This window comes from Filobasidium floriforme (genome assembly GCF_021052385.1).
Source record: "Filobasidium floriforme strain CBS 6241 chromosome Unknown HD553scaffold_1, whole genome shotgun sequence".
In the NCBI taxonomy this organism is placed as follows: Eukaryota; Fungi; Basidiomycota; class Tremellomycetes; order Filobasidiales; family Filobasidiaceae; genus Filobasidium; species Filobasidium floriforme.
Genome location: NW_025763622.1, coordinates 1858873 through 1877794, shown reverse-complemented (window position 1 = coordinate 1877794; position 18922 = coordinate 1858873). Strand labels below are relative to the sequence as shown.

Here is an 18922-nt window from a genome sequence, read left to right as displayed (position 1 = left end):
AGAAGAGGGGTTGAGCGATTAGGTAAGCACACAAAGTTCGCTCTCAGGCCCAACTCTATTCCAAGCAGTAGCTCAGGAGATACTCGCCCGTACGTCGTTTGCTCATGTGGTAATACCCTGACTTCCTTTTTGGCTTTGGGGAAATTGTTCCCTACGCTGCGGTACTCTAATCACTCCGGAGGACCTCATGACGATGGACATGGACTTCACAGACGACTTTGACGCCCTAGATTCGCTGAACAACCTCGAACAAACGTGAGCCTCCAGGTTCGTCATCCTACTCGCAAGGTTTTCCTTACCCATTACAAACCTCGATACAGGTACTATCAACAAGGTTACAAAGATGGATTCGAACACGGTCGACTACACGGCCTATTTGAAGGTCGAGCGATCGGCCAGGAAAAGGCTTTCGAGATCTGGGAAGAGGTCGGATATATAGAAGGGATCGCCTTGTTCTGGCGGGCCGTCGCGGAGAAACAGACATCGAGTCAAGCGGAGGGTGGGAAGAAAGTCAGCCCACGGTAAGCCATAAGTTTCCTATTTCAGCGGTTGATTGATGTCGCTGATTTCCTCCGAGGGCCTGATAAGAGCCCAGAACCATATTCAGACGCTACTCAACCTCATCTCGACCTTTCCTACCGACAACCCCACCCCGGTACCCGACAACTCATCCGTGCAGCCGGACGCCACCATGAACGCTGGAACGGAATCCCTCAAGCCCCAGGACGAGCCCGATCTCGCCGTACTCCTCGAACGTATCAGAGCTCGGTACAAGCTCCTCTGCTCCTCGCTCGGTGTCCGACCACGTTTAGCGGTAGCCAGCCGACCAGAAGATACTGGGCCGGATTTGCTCCCAAGAGAGACTTCGGGTGTGGAAGTGGGCATCGTAATGGGTGCGGAAGGGAGCGGGGTGGCCAAGGGCATGATCGACGGGGTGGACACTCGGATGTTACGATTTTGAGGAGGGCATGTTGTCACCACTCGTTGAATGGGCAGGGCCCGGGTGTCCTGGCGCCTGCCATCTCGTCTGTTACGGAACCCAGGATCTGGAAAGACTTCCGCAGTGCCCGGGCCTTTGTCAACGCGAGGATCGCCCTGCACAGTACAAGAGGCAACTGCTCCTCCTCGCATCGCCAACTCCGTTGTTGTATGATGGAGTTTTGATCAAGACGGTCCCAGCAGCCGAATCCCGACACGCTTCAGAAAGGTTGCGAGGAAGCGTATAAGAGTTCCTTCGGCTTCCAGCCCTCGAGCTCTAATACTTGAGCAGACGTGCTTGAAAATCAACATTGCGTCAGTGAATATGTAGATATATCATAAAGTCCCATACCCAGCAACGATCGTCAAGAAGCAGGGCTCAAGTTCGGGTCAGGCAAGAGACGAGCGCGATGTATACATGTTGACCGCCATACACGTCAGTGTGACTACAACTTGGCCTCCTCGCGGCCAGCTTTGCCCCAGACGGTGATTGACACTGCTTAGATCCAGAGCTTGATGGTTCCATCCCAACTCGCGGTCACAAGCTTTGACTGTATATGCGGATTATATCAGCCTTTGCCCTCCAAATCGGCCGGGCTATCTCTGACTCACATGCTCATTTGGTAGCCATGCGTGATCGATGACCACCTGCTTGTGCGCGTGCAACCTCTTCAAGATCTTGCCTCCCTTCCAGTCCCAGAACACCATGTTACCCTGACCGTCTCCACTGGAAACGAAACGGCCGTCTGGCGAGAACCCGATCGCACAAGCGTAACCAGCAATGGTGTGCCCGGCAAATCGCTTTTTCCGGTTTTGACGGAAGCCGTCGGTTGAGTACACCAGGATCTGGTTGTCGAGAGACTGGGCGGCGAACCATTTTTCTGCAAGCGACAGAATATACGTCATTAGGTCGAAGAGCTAATTCATGCGTGGATCAAATACCGAACTCACTGTTGGGGTGAACCGTAACAGCAGGCATCGAGTGCATGTACGGCTCGGCAATGTATTTGATGACGACGGGGATATCGTAATCCCACCCTCGGATCGTCTTGTCGTCCGAAGTCGTCAGGAATCGTCGGTTGTTGTCGACCCAGGTGATGGTGTTGACGGGTCCCAAGTGTTGATCGTACTCCTGCGTAATCTCCTTCTGTCTCAGATCGTACTGAATGATCTTCTTGTCCTGCATACCAGCCAGGAAGATGTGCTGCTTGTCCTCGTCCGGGTTGAATTTCACACAGTGAGGAATCTTTCCGTTCGAAAAGGCCTGGATACATTGACCTTTTATGGGACGGCCTGAATCAGGTCGAGCTCATTGACTGATCAAAACGACTTGGTTCTTACCGGTCTCGGTGTCCCACAACTTGATTTGTCGATCATAAGCCGCACTCAAGAACTTGGTTCCATCGTTGTTGAAGCATATATCCTTGACAGCCTTAGTGTGCCCTATGAAAGTCCGCAGGACGTTCCCTTCGTGGTAAACATCCCAGAGCTGCGGACAGAAAGCATTAGCCCGTAGCCCCTGGATGATGTCTCATTGATGCTGACCTTGATTTTGGTGTCCATACTAGCGCTCAACAGAAGATGACCGCTCTTGGGGAACAATCGAATCGCCGAAACGGCCTTGGTATGTCCAGTCTATTCGACCGAGCGAAGAGGATAAGCCTCCAGGACACACCCGCCGCATCACCGACCCGGCTTACCCAGGTATGTGCGCAAGTCTGCGGGATGAAGCTCTCCACGGCAGGGGTATCTTCGTCCGGTTTGAGGTTGACACCCAGATCGGTAGGGATATGCATATACGTTCTTCCAGCGTAGTCGGTAAGTGATTTGCCTGTCAGTGAAAGGCTTCCGAGTGAGCTAGCAAGTCTTGAAGAACGACGCAAGACGGGTTGACGTGGATTGTACTGACCGTGGAAGATACTCTTCTCCTCTCCAGCCTTCTTCATCTTCTCCCGAGTAGCCTCCTGCTGCTCTTCTCGTCTCCTCTTCTCCGCTCGCCATTTCTCTGCATCCTCTTCCAGCTCTTCCACGCCTTCCTCCTTTTCACCCTCCCAACCAGCCCAGGGACCCAAGTATGCCCCATCTCCGTCGACTACCCCAGCATCCCCCTTGCCTTGTCGTTTACGCTTGTTCTCTCTTCGAGACATATGCGTACCCTTGATGTTCTCGATCAAGGCATAGTTGTTTTCGGCAGCAGAAGCGACGTTCCCGACATAGGTGGATGAGGGGTCGTTCGAGACGGCTGAAGGGTTGAGAGCGTAGCCATGTACCGCGAACGTCCGTTGTTGTTGCAAGAACGAGTGGGCGTCCATTGATTGTTCCTCAACATGACCTGATGGTGGATTATTCACAGAGCATTAGCTGAATATATGAGTAGAGGCACCGGTCGACATCGGACGCACCAGCTAAACTGTTCATGCCCTTGTTCTTCCTCGTGTCAAACGGATTGTCGGGCCCCAGCACCGGACGCATCATATCATCGTACGTGATGTTGACGTTCATGACCTTGTCTGTTGGCCGTGTGATCATCGCTGTAGGAGCGTTCGGATCCTGCAGTTTCGTAATAGCGGTCAGCCTGAGAGCTCTTGAAAGGCTACAAAAGTCTTGCTGCTCACTTCCGCTAGTACATCCGGTGCCGCCGCTACTTTCACCCCCCGATCCGCCCTGTTCGCTTTGTTTGATGACCCCGCTACTCCACTCAATCCATACAGATCCTTCTTGGCTTGCTCGGCTGCTGCATCGTCGTCTTCATCTTCATCGTCATCTTCCGGTGCCGGTCGGATCGCGGCTGAAGCGTCATAATTGACGGCTTGAGCTTGATCGACCGTGTCTTCCTCGTCGGACGAGCCGTACCCTGATACAAGTCCAGACATGATCGTGCTATTGGTTGTGTTTGATCAAAATGATCTAGGACGTCGGGTCGTGCAGAACGAACAGGACCGATTGATTCATGATGGTTCAATACCCCTCGCAAGGGTGAGGGCGACCGAGTGCGAGCCTGACATTTCTCGCGGGGCCTTCCGTTCTGAGCGTTTCAGAAAGACCTGGTGTTTCGAGTGTCTTTCTACACTATACGATCATACTTTCGCCCTACCCGCAGCACCGATGCCTACGGGGCGTCCCGAAGCCAGATCGAATAAACAAAGCCGTCCGGATTGCGAAAATACGATGCTCATGTGGACCATTGTTGGCGAGAATCACGGCCCATGCCCGCAAAAACCCGATCATTCAGCTCATTGTGGTCGCGGATGACGAGAGTGGCTGTTCGTCCACCTGAACGACCAGACGTCTCCTAAATCTTTCAGGAACACGAATTTGTTCATAAATTAGCATGTTTGCCCTCGTTCGACCTCAAGCTCCTGGCAAGTGGCGAGACAAGGTGCAGGTGTTTACAGCTCGGATTTGCCCTACGTCGCCCCGTACCCGGCGAGGCCCTCCTTCGAAATGTATTCTCCGGCTTCCCATCAGAACCGGCGGTGATATCAGCAAAGATCAAAGACCTATTCGTCGGATCACGACTTGTCAGGTATCTTCGTGCTTAGGTAGACCTCACTCCGATCACAGTCACTGATGAATGCGTGCCTCATGCCCTTGAATTTCACTCAAGACGGAATAAGAGGGTATGTTCCAGGTGGCTGCATGCACCCAATTGTCAGAGCAAGCTCTTGGTATTCCGCACAGAGTAGCCCCAGAGACGCACCTCATCAGGCTGATCCGTTTGTATCAGACTGTTTTGTTTCTTAGCCGCCGGAAACCCCTAGAAAGCGTCTGGAAGCAGTCGAAACGGCCGGACGAGGGCAGAAAAGTCTCGCGGCACCAGACATTCTGCCGTGTTATCGACAAGCACAGGCTCTTCGCCACACTCTATCATAAGATCGATCGCATTACCCGATGACAGGACTGCAGATGGCGGGCGCGCTTATAAGACGGCGCAAACGGCATCCCAGTACGCGACGTATCAAGGGATCTCGACCGCCTAAGTGACCTTGACAAAAGCATTGCAGCGTGACTTGTCAGCTTTAGTCCGGTACGGGTCGCATACGTGCAAACGAGAGGCGACTGAAAACTGGGCTTCCAAACGGCGAGACACGCTGATCGGGGCGATTGTTATCGACCAGAGTCTTGCGAAGTCAATCGTTAATGCGCTTACACGTCCGGAATGGCCAATTATCATATCAGCTCGGCTCTCGTCTCAGAGTCATTGAACGAAACGATCGAGCTCGATGTTATGATGGGAGTTCAGGCGTCTTGAGTACCTTGTAGCACTTGCGCTTTGAGTGTAAGATTTGAGCCAGAGGAACGATGCAGGGGGCGGTCCGCACTACTTGCCGCTGATGCGGGCGCGCTATATTTCAGTGACTACTTGTGTACCTTCGGAAATTCACAATAAATGCATCACACGCAAGCGTAGGTTGGGAATCATATCATGGTACCGCTAGAAGAAGGACGGGTGGTTGCTGCCCAATGCGGAACCCAGTAAATTTCAGTTGCAATGCAAGGTCAAGAGAACGGCAAGTTTCGCGTATACAGGCTGGAAGCGCAGATTTGGAAGTGGCATGTACGAGTTCAAGGAGTAGATGCACTTCGGCGTTCGTGTACTATGACTACAGCAACTTCGCTCAATAGCATACAAGCGTTAAAGCAAGAGCACAATTCTCCACGAACGTCACAGAAAGGAAAGTGTCTAGCGCGGCGAGTCATCGAGAGTCGATTTCGCTTGATGAAAGAAGTTTCCTGCTCAGTGTGTTGAATTCTGCCCTCGGGGTGTCAGGATATTGCAGAGGTTCTGAAGACCTCCTCTTTCATCCCTTTACTTCAATGTCAGTATATAAATGTTCTGACATCCTGACAAACATCGATTACCGATTAGCCCGTTGAGCTCCGTTGGTAGAGCAGCCGACTCTTAATAGCTTCACAGCCATTGCGATCGGCAGGTCGTGGGTTCGATCCCCACAATGGGCTATTCTTTTTGTCCTCAGCAGTCCTGTTCAGATACTACCGGTTGTCCTGGTCTCAGGATGGTTGAATTGCGATCGGAAACCGCGATGCGTACCCCATATTTTTGCCAATATCCGCGAGTTCGGCGAGTTTTTATCACAAGGTTCCGCTTCCGCGCGTCATCGTTTGCCTCCGCGCGTCTGACGCTCTATCGCCGCCTCTAATATCACGGTATCAGGTTACATCTTCTCAAGATCGTCGCATTGCTGCCTCGAGTCACAACCAGAACCATCATCGTGTGACGGCAGAGAGGACTTCTCAACATACACAAAGGTCGGAGTCTTGTTGGCCGATCGCCCAAGGTAAAGCTGTACATGGTATGATATTACGCATGATAATGGCATTGAAGCAAAAGCTCGTACCAGACGCCCATACAAACGGAGTGAGTGGTCGCAACTCCATCTACAACCCCCTGAACACGTTCTTCGATGCGCTCCTTCCCGGATGTCGCCTGCTCGATCGTCCCTTGCGTTCGTCTTCGGTGACCTCGCGGTTCCCGTCTGCGCTGCCCCGGTAACCACCCTTCTCCAATCCGGCGGCGAACCTCTCGACACGCTTGTCGCCGGACTTCTTGCCATCGTCGGCAGCCTCCTTCTTCTGTGGCACATAGTCGACGTTGAGATCGTCCTCGCCTCGTCCCCCGCTGGCTTGTGGCACGAAAGACATCTCCATCCCCCCGTCTTTCGTCCTTCGAGCGGTGAGGATCCCATCATCTCTCGATTTCCCCTTGCTCGACCCGGCCGCTGCATCCCGATCGCCTCGCTTGAGACGTTGTCCGAACGTCGACCCTCGTCCGACCCGTGAACGACCATCCTCATCCTCGTCATCCCCTCCACCTGCCACCATACGCGGCTTCGACAGGGCCTTTTGCCTCTGAACGTATTCTTCCTTGTCGACCCAGCTAAAGTTGCGGGGTCGCAGCTCTATGTAGGCAAGTATGATTAGTAACAGACTTGACTCGATGATTCGTTCGCATCCCGACTCGCCTCCTTCTTCGTCACTGTCCTGACTCTCATCTCCATCCTTGTCGTCGGCCTCGTCGCTGTCATCATCGGAATGAGACAAGCCATCCGAAGACGCCCTGTCGCTCTCCTCCTCTTCTTCCTCGACTGCCGTCTTTTGTCGTTTCTGCGCGCGCGGGAAACAAGGAAAAAAAGAATTGCACTGTAAGCGACTGGATTCCAAGTCACACCCATCGAGACGAGACAAACGAGAACTCACGGCCGCATGTACCGATCCGGGGTTGAGCAACTCGTACTCCCGACTCTGCTCGTCGACCTCGAAATCCGGATTCTCCCACAACTCGGCGAATCGCGGATCTTGCAGGATGTTGGTCGTCGACGCGGACTTTTTCTTCTTCTTCCCATCCGTCTCGCCTTCGTCCACCTCGTCCTCGTCCTCCTCTTCTTCGAGATCCCCATCGACGAGCCCCTTCCTCTCTCTCCTCCTCCTCTCCTTGGCTTCTTCCCTCTCTTCCTGCTTCCTGACCCGCTCGGCGAGGGCCTTGTTGACCTTTGGCTGCTGCTTCCTCGCCCTGATCCTCGATTCCTGTTGAGCCGCAATCTTGCTCTCCACGACCTTTTCCCGATGCTCGGTATAGCTCGAAGGGTTGGACAACAGTCGAGCGGTCGTATACAGCTTGAGCGAGAGGAAGTATCCGTGCATATAAGGTTTGAGTGTAGACGTCCCGACGAGATGGGACAATCCGAGGGTGTCGAGTTCGGCACGGTCGACGAATTTATAGTCCCGGTAGGCGCCCTTGCCACCCCCGTTGACGCCGTCGACGTCGTCTTCAAGTTCCTCGGTGACCCCGTCCAAGAAGCTCGCCCATCTCGGTGCGGGTCCGAGTTCGGGGACGTAGTAAGCCGACATCTGAGGCGAATCGAGTGCGGCCAGCAGGATACCCGATCCGGGCAGAGGACAGAGGTTCAATAACGGAGCGTGAGGTTGAAGGGAAAACAGGTTTTCTCCCGCAGACGACTTCTCCCAGACCTTGATCACCTTGGAGTCGGCACTCGAAATCTTGCTCGTGCTCCCATCCGCGCTCGTCAACCAAGAGACGTTCTTGACCGCCTCGCCGTATCCTTGGTCCTTGACAGCAAAGGGTCTCGGACTTCGGAGATCGTAAAGCAGGGTATGGCCCGTACTGGTTCCGACGGCGAGGGAGAGCCCGTCGGTAGGGTGTGATTGCAAGGCGGTGATACTGAGGTAGGGAGAGGCGGTGGCGGTAGGTTTCAAGCTCGACGTAGGCAGGTGAAGCGATGTCAACGCCGTCCTCGACCTCGGATCCCAAAACTCGACGTGACCCTTCTTGGCTCCATCGAGCCCGAACGACCACAGCCCGTGGTTCTTGTCGACGTCGATACAGTTGACCCCGTCGATATCCTCTGCGCCCGTGGATTTCTTGCTACCGCCACCGACGACGAGGGGCATCATGTACCTCCCTTCGTCGAGGTTGAATCGAAAGACTTCCTTGCCCGTGGCCGCTACAAGCGCTTCACATGAAGGCGAGTGGTACGTCAACGCACGACCGTACGTCGGTAGCCGGACGGTATGATGCAATCCTCCCTGCGTGTGTAATTGCAGCGACCGATCGGCCTGCAAATGCAAGCTCTTCGTCCAGTCTTGCGAGAGCATGACGAAATCCACATTCTCCGCATCCGTCACCCGTTCAAACTTGACCGTCAACTGATTCAGATCCCAAACCTTCATCATCGGTTTATACGTCCCCGTGCCTACGGCATGTTGTCCATCGTCCGTGAGCTTGATCTTGATGGCCGATTGGGGAAAGGCAAAGTCCTGGATGAGCTCGAGTTGACCCAAGGAGTGTTGAGTCCGTGATCTTTTCTTATTGGGACCTCCTTTTGTCCGGGCTTTTGTCGTGATCCATGTGGGCAGGGAGGAGGAAGAGGTGGTAGATGGACCGTTGACGGTGTAGATCCGTGTGTACGGTGCGGTCGAGGAGGAGGCCTCGGGCATGCCGGCGAGTCTCGACGAGGGTGTTTGCGAAAGAGTTGTAACGAGGGGTGATAAGATCGAGGTAAACCTGCTGCGAGGAGAATGTACACGAGCTAGTTGTCTTTATGTTGGTGGTGTATAGTTGCCAACGAGAGATGATGTAGGTGTATCGACTTGAATATGCTCAACGGACGGCGACTCTCTCTGAAATCTCGATTGAGCCCCCATGTTTGTCACGTGATCTAGTTGGGGAGAGAGGGGCACGCTACATCCATAACAAACCATCTCTAGCTAGCTATTCGACGTCATTTCTTCAATCTTATAACGACCACTCGCTTGCCGTACATATATAGCATGCGACTCAAGCGTCTCCAACCATCCCTTAACCCCGAAGCTCAAAAGCTCGTCACGCTACTCGACACGATCGGCGTGAAATCGACCGATCAAGTCGTCCACACCCGCTCGACAAGGTTGTTCGGCTTGCTCCGACAAGCAACTAGGAATGCCAGAGATGCTCAAGGGAACGACAACGACGACCAGGACGGAGTGACGATCGGGGAGGCATGGGGATCGTTGTTGGAAGCCTGTCTGCAGGAGGAATTAGCGGGCAGGAAACCTTTGAACGCCATGTCGATCCTGGATCTGGCTGGTGGTAGCAGTGGCGGGGAAGACGCGGGGTCGGGCTCAACTTCAGCGGGATTCGGATTCGGGTTGGAAAGCCTGGACGACCTCTTGATGGGTTTCTTCAAGGAATTCTCGCAAGGCGGAGTTGTAGAGGTTGCAGGGACGAAAAGCTCAGGACGGACTGCGAGCATCGTTCGATCCCTACACTGATAGTTCATACGGATTGCTCTGACTCCTGATCTTTCTCGTTCGTAGCTACTAGCGCTGCACCTAGTCCTGCGAATCCTCTTCCACGACCCACGATCAACCTGTCTCTGGATAGATACAGAAGCTTCCTTCGACGCCGACCGGGTCAAGGATATCAGCGCGAGGCTTTCCTCTCCGTCACCCACACCACACGTTCAAGGTGGTATAGATGTGGAAGCAGCCAAGAGTGAAGATCTTGCAAGATCCCAACAAGGGGAAGCACAGGATGCGTTGGAGAGGCTTGAGCTTGCTGTCCTGTTTGATCTGGACGGGGTGAAACAGACGTTGAACCTCTTCCGGCAGAAACAACTGGATAACAGCAGCGGTAATACAGATAGGAACTGCGACGAAACGAATGACGGCATCGTGGAGCAGCCAAATACGACGGGGAACACAGGGAAGAAGGTCATCGTCATCGATTCGATAGGACCTCTCTTAGGACCTTGTCTGGTCAGTGGGAACGCGCACGGTGAGTCTCGTGCGACTGGGATAAGTAGAATGATGCCTATACGGGTTGTGGCCGAAAGAGCTTTTTCTTACATCTGAATATACATCGTGTTCATTTAATCGGAACCTCGTGGGCGGATCATACTATGATCATGGGATGTAGGTCGGGCGGAAATGCAAGCCTTCTTGGATGGTTTGAAGGTGTTGGTAGAAAAAACCGGGGCATTGTGTATAGTAAGCCTCACACTCAGTTCAATCCTTTCGTTTGAACTTCTGACCCTCTAACATCTCTGATCCCTCTGCAGATGATCAACTCTACAACCCCCCTGACAGGTCCGCGGCAACTGAACTCCTTTCCCTCCGTCTTCAGCACGACCTCGGTCAAACCGGCGCTGGGTCTGAGCTTCACGTATACGAGCGATGTGACGTTGTTGCTGCAGCGGACGGGGGAGGTGTTTGACCAAGACGACAGGGAGAGGAAGGACGGGGCGGGGAGGAGTGTCGTGGAGGTCTTGAAGAACAAGTTTGGGGTGAGCAGGATCGATCCTTTTTTTCATACACGTGGAATGGTGGCGGATGGGCTGATCTTGGTTGGTGTCTTTATTCTGGCGCCGTTGGTAGCCGGCATCAACATGGACGGTGTTTCAGACTGTGAGCTTAATGCCCCCATTTGCGTTCATCACACGCACGCTGACCCTTCATTCGCTGCTGCCAGGACGGGATCGGGATTTACGACGTGTCGCCCTGATTGGTATTCATGATGATGATCAGGAGCCTGCCTGATTGTTTTACGAAGAGCGAAAAGTTACGATGGTGTGACATGACGACGACTTTTTAACGATTGTATTTATGAAGCGCAATGCTAAGCGGTCGTATGATTTCGATCCATACGGGCCAGGGCTTCACAACAGCGTTGTTCTTCTCCAACTTGCGCGGCGGTATCGAGACAATCTTGGGAGAAGCACATGAAGCGTACAGGTACATTGTCATCATCTGAGCGGTGAGGGTAGAGGCCGATAAAGCGTTAACGTTTCCCACTACAGACTCGGACGGGACGAGTGGCTCATATCCACTGTCACAGACGATGGTCATGCGCAGGCTATTGCTACCAAAGCTTGGGTGAATTTCCAACTTGGCCTATGGGATTAGATCAATTTGCCGCAAACATCAACATTCGACAACCAATCTTAAGAAAGGGACTGACAATCTTCATCCGTGTTCGCTTCACGAACTGGACTATTCCGTCAGAGCCGGAAAGGGCAGCAAACGAACAGCCAAGAACGAATGGCAGGTTGACATTTCCTGTTTTCTCAGATCCACTGCCCTATCGTCTCGTACCTCTCCGCTTCTCCGTATCGGTCAAATCCTTGAGATACTCTCAAAGACCAAGCTGGTGAATCTTGTAAGAACGCTGGCGTCAGGAAGAGGGATTTTTATAGCCACTGTTGAGGTGCGTCGTGCGAGCGCCCATAAGAGCCTGCGATCTTGCTTGTTGGTCTCTCGCTCAAGTCCAAGTTGTGCTCAGGGCCCTGCTCAGCAAGCCACCTAGTTGTCCCCAGTACAGACCAGTCCATACCCCTAGCGCAGTCGGTTCAGAATTCCATGTATTTTCGTACCCCCCTCTTCAGATGCTACAAACTAAGTCCCAAACCTCGATGCGGTCCAGCGCTTGTTCATGGCTTCAACGAGCTGGGGAACTTGCCGGCCTCGACCTGTTCGTCCCAAGCGGCGGCCTGGAATAGGGTCGACGACAAGCAGAATGGGCAGAGCGGTCAGCTTGGGAGGAATTATGAGCGTTTTTTCCGTGCCGGAACGTACCCATTCGTCTATCGATCGCAGACGAGACGTCAGCAGAAGTAGAAGAGCATGTCGAGTTTAGCAAACCCTCCGAATCAGGATGACGGGTCTTGCACGTCTAGAAAGAGGCCATGGACGTACTAGGGCACAACGACTTGTAAGCCCTCTGGAACTGCTTGCAAGGAGCGTACTCCTCTCCCTTGGCGTTGATGCACTTGTGGTAGTCAATGTAGTTTTGCTGCAAGTTGTGAGGCGAGGTTGGGGTTCAGTTTAAGCGTTGATGATAATTATGATTTATTGAGGTTTCGAGTATACGTACGTAGCTGTATCAAAGCCGCAAGATTTTGTTTGTTTAGCTCTTACTTTCATCTCCTAACGAGATAGAAGAAACAAAGTAGAATGCTCACCAGTGCCTGGTCTGGTTGGTCTCGGGGAACCTGGCGTCGTAACCGGCGGTTTGGAGCTGAGTATCGCAAAAAGATTGTCCGAGCAAGGCGTTGTTTGCGTTCGGTTCACAGATGAAGCAGTTGAAGATAGGGACCTGATCAGTTTCTGTAACGTTTCCCGCAACCTTATTGTTCCGAGGATCCTAACGCACGACGTAAGTGCTGTAAGAAGACGAGATCAAAAGATTCGTCAGTTCCATATCTTGTCGTCGAGGGATATCCGCCGAGCTCCTGGGAGATTACGAGCTCCTTGCCGATACGTACTTTTCAGACATTATGGCGGGTTTCCGAAACGAGATGCTATCTGATGACTATTCACAAGACCGATGTAGTTGCTCGACCTTTGGATCATTCAGGTTACAAGTCGACAATCTATCCGGTCATTGCCTCGATCCAACCAGGCCCAGGGGACGCGATCGTTTCCGAAACCATCTTCCTGGTGTCCAAGGGCGACGCTTTCTCACGCGTACAACCAAGTTTTAAGGCGACAAATAGGGTCACATTCATCGATGGACCACAGGATACGACAACGCAATCTCCAACTCGGATGATATACAGACAGAACTACATTTTTCTGCTCGCTGGAAATCGTCACTCGCCCGTCCCCGAGGGCAACAGTCCCCCCTGCTTCATATCGTCCTCCAACCGCTTATACTCGGCTACCGTCTCGTCGTACCTCTTCCAGATATCCTCTATCGTACTCGTCTCTTCTTCCTCTGGCCTGCCGCCGGATCGTCTTACGTCCTCCAAGGCCTTCTGGGCGGTGACCAGAAGCTTGCCCATATCTTGATAAGACCTCTCAAACTCGGCCAACAAGACTTCGGGGCGCCGAACGTGAGATTGCGAGTGTAGATTTTCGGTTTCGCCTGTCATCGACCCATCTACGTGAAGAGGTACGTTTGACATGCTCTCCATGACTGTAGCCATGATCGCCTGGTTATCAGCCGAGAGAAGATCGGGGTCAACTTGAGAATTGAGAGCGAGCGTGTTTTCCTGCTGAGCGAGATCTTGGTCTTGTCCGTGAGATTGAGAGCGCGATTGCATCTGTTGGTGCTGCTGCATTTGTTGTTGTTCAGTCTCCTGCCTCGACCCCGTCGTCCTCAAATCCGAAGTCTGTTGAGAATTCCTCGAAAACCCGTTCTGACTATGCCCATATCCCTCTGCAATCACGGGTTCGTACCTGGTCTCAAAACCATGGAAATCCGGTTGTGTTTGAGGGTGCGGGTGTGATGGCGGTTGGTGGGCCAAAAGGGATTGACTCATTCCGAATCGAGCGTTCGGGTTGAACTGGAGAGCTCGATTGAGAGGATCGTTACCGGTAACCATCGGCTCATCTTTTCCTGTTCCCGCATTAGCGGCTTGTTGCATAGTTCCGTAAAGGGTCGCCTGCTCCTCGCCTTCACCTCCCGATCCGACGAGCGCTTGATCGTCCTCCGCCCCTGTTCCATCGATATCAAGCTTTTCCAGCTGCTTCCCCTTGCCCTTACCGTTCCCTCGAGTTCCAGTTCCTCGTCGCCGTTTGACATCCCTGCTCTCGAACGCAGCGAGATCTGCTTGGATCTCAGCCTGACTCCTCGCGACCTCTTGACCCCAGACGATACCCCGGAGGTCTGGGTTATTCTTCTTCTTCCTTGCCCGATCGAGTTCCGATGGGTCGGCCGGGTCGTGCCCCGTATGTTGCCCTACAGACGATGAACAACCGCCAAAGTCAGTCGAGGTACTCGAATACGATTGGACCTCGGCGAACAGCCACCGAAAAAACGGAAACGGAAACTTGAACTTACACTGATAAGTCGCCTCGATCAACCCAGTCTTGATGACCTTTCTCAACATGAACTTGGCCTTGCACCCTACTTTCGTGCTCGGCGCCCTCTTCCTCTTTCTCCCGCTTTTACTCGCATGGTCCCTCTCCCGATGTTTCCCGGAGAAGCAACATCGGTACTCGGATATCCACGCGTACTGCAGAGGGCCACCGAATTTACGTTTGAAAGGTTTGGGGTTGGGGGTTTCGGATGGATTTTGGTCGAGGTCGATTGAGAGTCCGGGGTCGATAAGAGGGTTCGAGGTTGACATGGCAGCCGAATTCGAGGTCGATGCAAGGGGTTGAGAGTGGGATTGGAATGGGTTGGGGTCGTATGGGTACGCGTTTAGGTGGGCGTTGAAAGCAGAATTGATCGTCTCGGCAGAGTATACAGGGATCTCCGGCTGGGTTTCGCTTGCATCATCTGCGGTATGGACAATAAGGACAAAAACAGTATTGTCAGCAACATAGCAAGAAATATCTCGCAATCAAGTTTGTGTCTTGCTCTACCTCGCACCTACCTATCTCTTTCTCCTTCTTCCCCTTCTTGCTCGCGACCGGATTCTTCTTCTCTGCATGTTTCAGAAACACAAACTCCCTAGCTCTCGCCTGGAGATAATTGGGAACTAGGTGCTCTTCGAACTCCTCCATGTACGGGTCCGAAGCGAAGTGGGCGGGGACGAGGATCATACGGGTGGTGGATAGGTGAGAGGGGATAGAAAACTCTTGTTCTGCGTCGTCGACATGTTCCTCGATGTCGTCCTGATCTGCGACATCCTCGTCTGCGGCGGTCGTGGCCTCTGTAGTCGCAGCAGCAGCTGCCGCCTCCTGGAGAGACTCGTCCGGTGGACGTCTAGACGACCCAGATCCTGATCCTGATGCCGCGGCCATCGCCATGATCGCCTCGTCTCCGACAAGCGAACGATCCATCAGACTCCTATCATCCAGCTCGATCTCGTTTCCATTATCGTTTCCACTCAATCGGGATTGTAGGCGCCGACCGATGCTCCCGGCCATATCGGCAAACTCTGCCAGGGTGGTGATCCCTGCATGTTGGTGATCATGTTCGATCTGTCCGAGATCAGCGTCCGTTTGAGAGAGGGGTTGGTACAGTGTCGACGGGTCGTATTCGAGGTCTGGTAGGTCGGCGAGGTGAATGTGTGAGTTGTGCTGGTGGTGTTGATGATGTTGATGGTCCATCGTGAATATATCGTTAATCGATGCGAGATCGTCGAGGTCGCCGGTCTAGAGACAGTCGGGTGGATATATGATACGGAAGCCGCACACGAGAAAGATAGTCTGACCCTTTGGCGATGATGCGTCTGTCAGCAAGCTCGACCGGGCATCAGGTCATTGTACCTTGCTCGAAGCCCGCTGTAGAAGTAAGCTCGATATCATCGACTGTGATCTGTGAACTTGTCGAGTTGTGCGTTGTCACGTTAGACAAAGGTCGAGGATAGCGACGATGAAGCGAAACTCTAGGTCGCCTGCTCGCCTGCTCGCGCGGAGAACGCTGCGTCGACAGCCTAATATGCTCGCGAGTGCACGTCGATCGCATGCTGCTGCTGTCAAGGCCTCGGCCCAGCTCTTCCGGGACATGTATGCAAAGGTTCGTCAGACCGTTTTTCAATCTCTCACATAATAGGCAGGTATATTCGCGCTGGAGCGTGTGGCCTAGAACGTGTCCCATCTGAATTATGATGCGAGGGGTCTCCATCGTCAGGTTAAAGAGGGAAGTGAGACTTTGCCTTACAAACCACTATGAGAGGTGGTCGTTCCCGCAGGTTGAAATCCGCTCTTCAAGCCGATCGGGGCAGACTATGCCCGGTCGATACTCCCTCCACTCCCTCAGAGGGTTTCTTTCCAGTTCCAAGATCCACTCGACCAGATGCAAAGACCGCCCGGGCTTAATCGCGATCGAAGCAAGCACCTGACATTCGCCACGGTCCACTAGCCGTCGCCTGATTATCTCGCCTCACTCCCAGCAATATGCTCTCGAAGTGCTGACCAGGCCGCTGGCCTCGTACTGATTCTGACCATGCATAATTCCCCAACACCGTCACTATGATCATACACCATCGCCATCAGGGACGATCTCTCCTCCTCTTCCTCATATCTTCCCCTTTGTCCTCATTTTGTTTCATATCAAGAATACACCCGTGATGACCGAGTTTACTCTTGCAACTTGTACCCGACGAGGTTCCTTCGACCGATGATCTCGCCGATCTTGAAGATACCGTATGCCTCGAGGCCCTGGTGAAGGTGATGACAGGTGCAGAAGCCCAAATGCAGGCCGGATTGAGGTGTTTGACGAGAAGTGGAGATGAGGTAGAACGGGGACGAGGGTCGTATGAGTAAAGCAAGTAGGTAGCAGATAGATGATCCGATCAACTTTCTGCAAGTGAAACATCCCGGTCGTACCCTCAGGACGCCTGCACTCACGACGACTCCAACCTTGGCCCACTGTCCGTTCTGAGCGAGCCCCTTCCAAAAGTTGGGCGAGACGGCGTTGGACCAGATGTTGGCGTACGAGTTGACGTACGCCGAGAGGTTCGTCGGGGGTGCCATCTTCTCGGCGATGTAGACTTGACGGGCGAGCGAGGCGAGGACCTTGAAGTTGTAGACGATGGGATCTTTGTAGCCTGCGGATGTCGAGCCGGAACAAGTGGTAGGTTAATAGCGGATTGCAGTGGAATATGAGGTTCGGATAGGCGGGACCGGGATGCAGCGACAGGTTCGATCTTCCTTCCAGCCTATACACCGCATACACTCACCTCCCATCATGCTTCCTACACGCTCCCCGATAGGTCCAGCGACCCTCTTGGCCGATCCGAGAGCGTTGTCGTAGGCCTTGGTAGCCGACTCGACGGCGGCCTTGACCTGGGGGTTCTGAGCCTCGGTCGAAGCGAATCGACGCGAGATGATCTGACGGAACGAGGCGATGGTAGGACGGGCAGAGACACGCATGGCGGAGGGGATTGATCTAAGGGATGGTGGTGGTAGAGGATAGGTCAGGGAAGAGGTGGAAGGGACTGGTTGCTGAATGGTATGAACGATAACATCGACCGAGATGTCCCAACTCCTGCTCTCCCCGGGCTGCCTCTCCCGAGGTCGACTTTGGGTGTTTTGCCCGATTTTTCTCACGCGACCCCACGCGCAGGGCACCTCACTCGAGGAGAAGGCCACGTCCTCGACCTCATTATCCATTCAACTTCTACCTCCAGACTACGCTATTTCTCTTGCCTGCATCACTCTATTTATCCCTTCAAAACTCAGTCGCATAGAGCAATAATCAGGCCAATTCTATTGCCAGCCTCAAAATGAACCCCGCCGTGAGTGACCCGGATCACCGAAGTACCTCGGTGCGATTCGAAAGCCATGCTCACATGCCTCTTCTCATGCTCTCTTCCTGTCCTATCGCTCGTTGCTGGATCGATCGCTGCAGGTCACCAACCTCGTCTTCTCCCTAGGAGCCATGCAGGTCGCCAAGCGTCTGCCCATGGAGGATAGCGATTTCATCCAAAAGCTCAGGGTCGGCTACGTCGCCGCTCAGGTCATCTCGCTCGCCATCTACTTTTACATCCAGATGCAGGTGAGTTGAGAGTCCCTGACGTGCAATCTGAGTCGCTTGTATCGTTTGATCTTCTCTGAGCTCGTACTGATTGTATGTTTGCTCTCGGCTGGACCCCTTATCAGATCAAGAAGAAGAACGACCTGACCACGCTCAAATACGTCCAGCCCGCCAGCCCCATGTCGCAAGAGGAGGGTGGACTCGTCACGACCACCGTCAGGGATTACGACTTGCAGGAGACGAGCAAGGCTATGAAGGGGTTGTTCACCGTGAGTCGAACGTCGTCAGGTCATCAGTCAAAGTTGGATCTGCTTGGCTGAACGTGCTGAGCGTTGTGGGTTCTTAGGGAATCGCCTTTATGGGTTTCTTGCACGTGTACATGAAGTACACTCAGCCCTTGTTCATCCAGGCCATCATGACCATCAAGGGTGTCCTCGAGTGAGTCCCTCGCTGTTGATTCATACCGACCATTCTGAACGCCTTGCTAATCCAATTTCTCCTGCCATACCCCTAGGTCTAAACCCGCCAAGCTTCACCTGTACGGTCAGAAGGCCGAGGGTGACCTCGCCCGTCCGTTCAAGTCGGCCCCGGGGATGTTGGAGCAGTTCACCGGACAGTCGACCCAGGTCCAGACCGATGCTGCCAGCATCAAGTCTGCGGAGAAGCCTACGGGAGCCAAGAAGGACCTGTAGGGGGCTCCAGGCGTGGCGTGCGGACCAAATGACGAGACGTTGAAGAGGGAAGAGAGGTGTTCGCTGGCTCGTGGGTGGAGACGAGGGTGGGGAAAGGATACCGCCAAGCGAGCGGCAGAGGTGGCTTTTTTTTGCTACTTGTATTTTCGAGAGACGTTAGACATACCGTGGGACATCTATAGATCATCGAGGAGAGCGTCTTGTCCAGCTTGTCACCTTTGATTGTGAAGTTCGATGTGTATGGTTGCATCGGGCGATCAGTCGTAGTGAACTTTGGGCGCGAGGTGTTGATGACGAAAGCAAGCGACGACTGGCGAGGAAGGGAACCTTCATTCATGCTCTTCATCTTCGGATCTCCAGTTTG

General features: G+C 53.5%; 8 protein-coding genes and 1 non-coding gene across 9 annotated transcripts; 4 read left to right on the top strand and 5 right to left on the bottom strand.

Moving 5' to 3' along the window:
- The first annotated feature begins 96 nt into the window (after positions 1 to 96).
- On the top strand, positions 97 to 1368 carry HD553DRAFT_330412 (uncharacterized protein). The gene is made up of 3 exons (XM_046181974.1): positions 97 to 255; positions 321 to 521; positions 589 to 1368. Exons 1-3 carry the CDS (start codon positions 188 to 190, stop codon positions 959 to 961), a joined length of 642 nt encoding a protein of 213 aa, XP_046040486.1. The 5' UTR covers positions 97 to 187; the 3' UTR covers positions 962 to 1368.
- Positions 1369 to 4040, bottom strand: HD553DRAFT_303573 (putative pre-mRNA splicing factor). Its single transcript, XM_046178887.1, has 9 exons — positions 3594 to 4040; positions 3381 to 3528; positions 2888 to 3310; positions 2679 to 2809; positions 2524 to 2613; positions 2320 to 2467; positions 1930 to 2256; positions 1591 to 1859; positions 1369 to 1529 (listed from the first exon to the last, which is right to left on the bottom strand). The coding sequence occupies exons 1-9, from the start codon at positions 3849 to 3851 to the stop codon at positions 1479 to 1481; spliced, it is 1845 nt and encodes a 614-aa protein (XP_046040485.1). The 5' UTR covers positions 3852 to 4040; the 3' UTR covers positions 1369 to 1478.
- Positions 4041 to 5847: 1807 nt separating this feature from the next.
- HD553DRAFT_t3 lies at positions 5848 to 5940 on the top strand. The gene has a single exon. It is a non-coding gene; the product is annotated as a tRNA-Lys (tRNA).
- A 254-nt stretch (positions 5941 to 6194) lies between these two features.
- On the bottom strand, positions 6195 to 9079 carry HD553DRAFT_330409 (uncharacterized protein). Its single transcript, XM_046181973.1, has 3 exons — positions 7198 to 9079; positions 6963 to 7104; positions 6195 to 6899 (listed from the first exon to the last, which is right to left on the bottom strand). Exons 1-3 carry the CDS (start codon positions 8953 to 8955, stop codon positions 6379 to 6381), a joined length of 2421 nt encoding a protein of 806 aa, XP_046040484.1. The 5' UTR covers positions 8956 to 9079; the 3' UTR covers positions 6195 to 6378.
- A 209-nt stretch (positions 9080 to 9288) lies between these two features.
- Positions 9289 to 10999, top strand: HD553DRAFT_338552 (uncharacterized protein; the record flags this gene model as incomplete). Its single annotated transcript, XM_046182351.1, has 6 exons — positions 9289 to 9750; positions 9814 to 10273; positions 10415 to 10485; positions 10557 to 10781; positions 10873 to 10902; positions 10967 to 10999. 6 exons carry the CDS (start codon positions 9289 to 9291, stop codon positions 10997 to 10999), a joined length of 1281 nt encoding a protein of 426 aa, XP_046040483.1.
- Positions 11000 to 12166: 1167 nt separating this feature from the next.
- HD553DRAFT_266491 (cytochrome c oxidase, subunit VIb) lies at positions 12167 to 12511 on the bottom strand (the record flags this gene model as incomplete). The annotated part of the gene is made up of 3 exons (XM_046177488.1): positions 12167 to 12286; positions 12368 to 12371; positions 12456 to 12511. Coding segments are annotated over 3 exons (180 nt in total), but the record flags the coding sequence as incomplete, so codon positions are not given.
- A 399-nt stretch (positions 12512 to 12910) lies between these two features.
- HD553DRAFT_347304 (uncharacterized protein) lies at positions 12911 to 15816 on the bottom strand. Its single transcript, XM_046183288.1, has 3 exons — positions 14817 to 15816; positions 14279 to 14719; positions 12911 to 14176 (listed from the first exon to the last, which is right to left on the bottom strand). The coding sequence occupies exons 1-3, from the start codon at positions 15493 to 15495 to the stop codon at positions 13086 to 13088; spliced, it is 2211 nt and encodes a 736-aa protein (XP_046040481.1). The 5' UTR covers positions 15496 to 15816; the 3' UTR covers positions 12911 to 13085.
- A 400-nt stretch (positions 15817 to 16216) lies between these two features.
- HD553DRAFT_303553 (mitochondrial ATP synthase g subunit-domain-containing protein) lies at positions 16217 to 17318 on the bottom strand. Its single transcript, XM_046178886.1, has 3 exons — positions 17070 to 17318; positions 16738 to 16937; positions 16217 to 16548 (listed from the first exon to the last, which is right to left on the bottom strand). The coding sequence occupies exons 1-3, from the start codon at positions 17260 to 17262 to the stop codon at positions 16468 to 16470; spliced, it is 474 nt and encodes a 157-aa protein (XP_046040480.1). The 5' UTR covers positions 17263 to 17318; the 3' UTR covers positions 16217 to 16467.
- Positions 17319 to 17524: 206 nt separating this feature from the next.
- HD553DRAFT_333238 (inorganic phosphate transporter pho88) lies at positions 17525 to 18824 on the top strand. The gene is made up of 5 exons (XM_046182094.1): positions 17525 to 17627; positions 17741 to 17887; positions 17992 to 18135; positions 18213 to 18304; positions 18381 to 18824. The coding sequence occupies exons 1-5, from the start codon at positions 17616 to 17618 to the stop codon at positions 18556 to 18558; spliced, it is 573 nt and encodes a 190-aa protein (XP_046040479.1). The 5' UTR covers positions 17525 to 17615; the 3' UTR covers positions 18559 to 18824.
- The last annotated feature ends 98 nt before the right edge of the window (positions 18825 to 18922 follow it).

Coding starts and splice junctions, on each gene's coding strand:
- HD553DRAFT_330409 (XM_046181973.1), bottom strand. CDS start 8,955: ATGCCCGAGGCCTCCTCCTCGACCGCACCGTACACACGGATCTACACC. Junction 7,105..7,197: donor CCGGATCGGTACATGCGGCC/GTGAGTTCTCGT, acceptor CCGCGCGCGCAG/AAACGACAAAAGACGGCAGT. Junction 6,900..6,962: donor GGACAGTGACGAAGAAGGAG/GCGAGTCGGGAT, acceptor TTGCCTACATAG/AGCTGCGACCCCGCAACTTT.
- HD553DRAFT_333238 (XM_046182094.1), top strand. Junction 17,888..17,991: donor ACTTTTACATCCAGATGCAG/GTGAGTTGAGAG, acceptor ACCCCTTATCAG/ATCAAGAAGAAGAACGACCT. Junction 18,136..18,212: donor CTATGAAGGGGTTGTTCACC/GTGAGTCGAACG, acceptor GTGGGTTCTTAG/GGAATCGCCTTTATGGGTTT.
- HD553DRAFT_330412 (XM_046181974.1), top strand. CDS start 188: ATGACGATGGACATGGACTTCACAGACGACTTTGACGCCCTAGATTCG. Junction 256..320: donor CTGAACAACCTCGAACAAAC/GTGAGCCTCCAG, acceptor ACCTCGATACAG/GTACTATCAACAAGGTTACA. Junction 522..588: donor GGGAAGAAAGTCAGCCCACG/GTAAGCCATAAG, acceptor GGGCCTGATAAG/AGCCCAGAACCATATTCAGA.
- HD553DRAFT_347304 (XM_046183288.1), bottom strand. CDS start 15,495: ATGGACCATCAACATCATCAACACCACCAGCACAACTCACACATTCAC. Junction 14,720..14,816: donor GAAGAAGGAGAAAGAGATAG/GTAGGTGCGAGG, acceptor TCCATACCGCAG/ATGATGCAAGCGAAACCCAG. Junction 14,177..14,278: donor GATCGAGGCGACTTATCAGT/GTAAGTTCAAGT, acceptor CATCGTCTGTAG/GGCAACATACGGGGCACGAC.
- HD553DRAFT_303553 (XM_046178886.1), bottom strand. CDS start 17,262: ATGCGTGTCTCTGCCCGTCCTACCATCGCCTCGTTCCGTCAGATCATC. Junction 16,938..17,069: donor TGTAGGAAGCATGATGGGAG/GTGAGTGTATGC, acceptor CGACATCCGCAG/GCTACAAAGATCCCATCGTC. Junction 16,549..16,737: donor GGGCCAAGGTTGGAGTCGTC/GTGAGTGCAGGC, acceptor CACCTTCACCAG/GGCCTCGAGGCATACGGTAT.
- HD553DRAFT_303573 (XM_046178887.1), bottom strand. CDS start 3,851: ATGTCTGGACTTGTATCAGGGTACGGCTCGTCCGACGAGGAAGACACG. Junction 1,860..1,929: donor TGTTACGGTTCACCCCAACA/GTGAGTTCGGTA, acceptor TGTCGCTTGCAG/AAAAATGGTTCGCCGCCCAG. Junction 1,530..1,590: donor CATGGCTACCAAATGAGCAT/GTGAGTCAGAGA, acceptor CCGCATATACAG/TCAAAGCTTGTGACCGCGAG.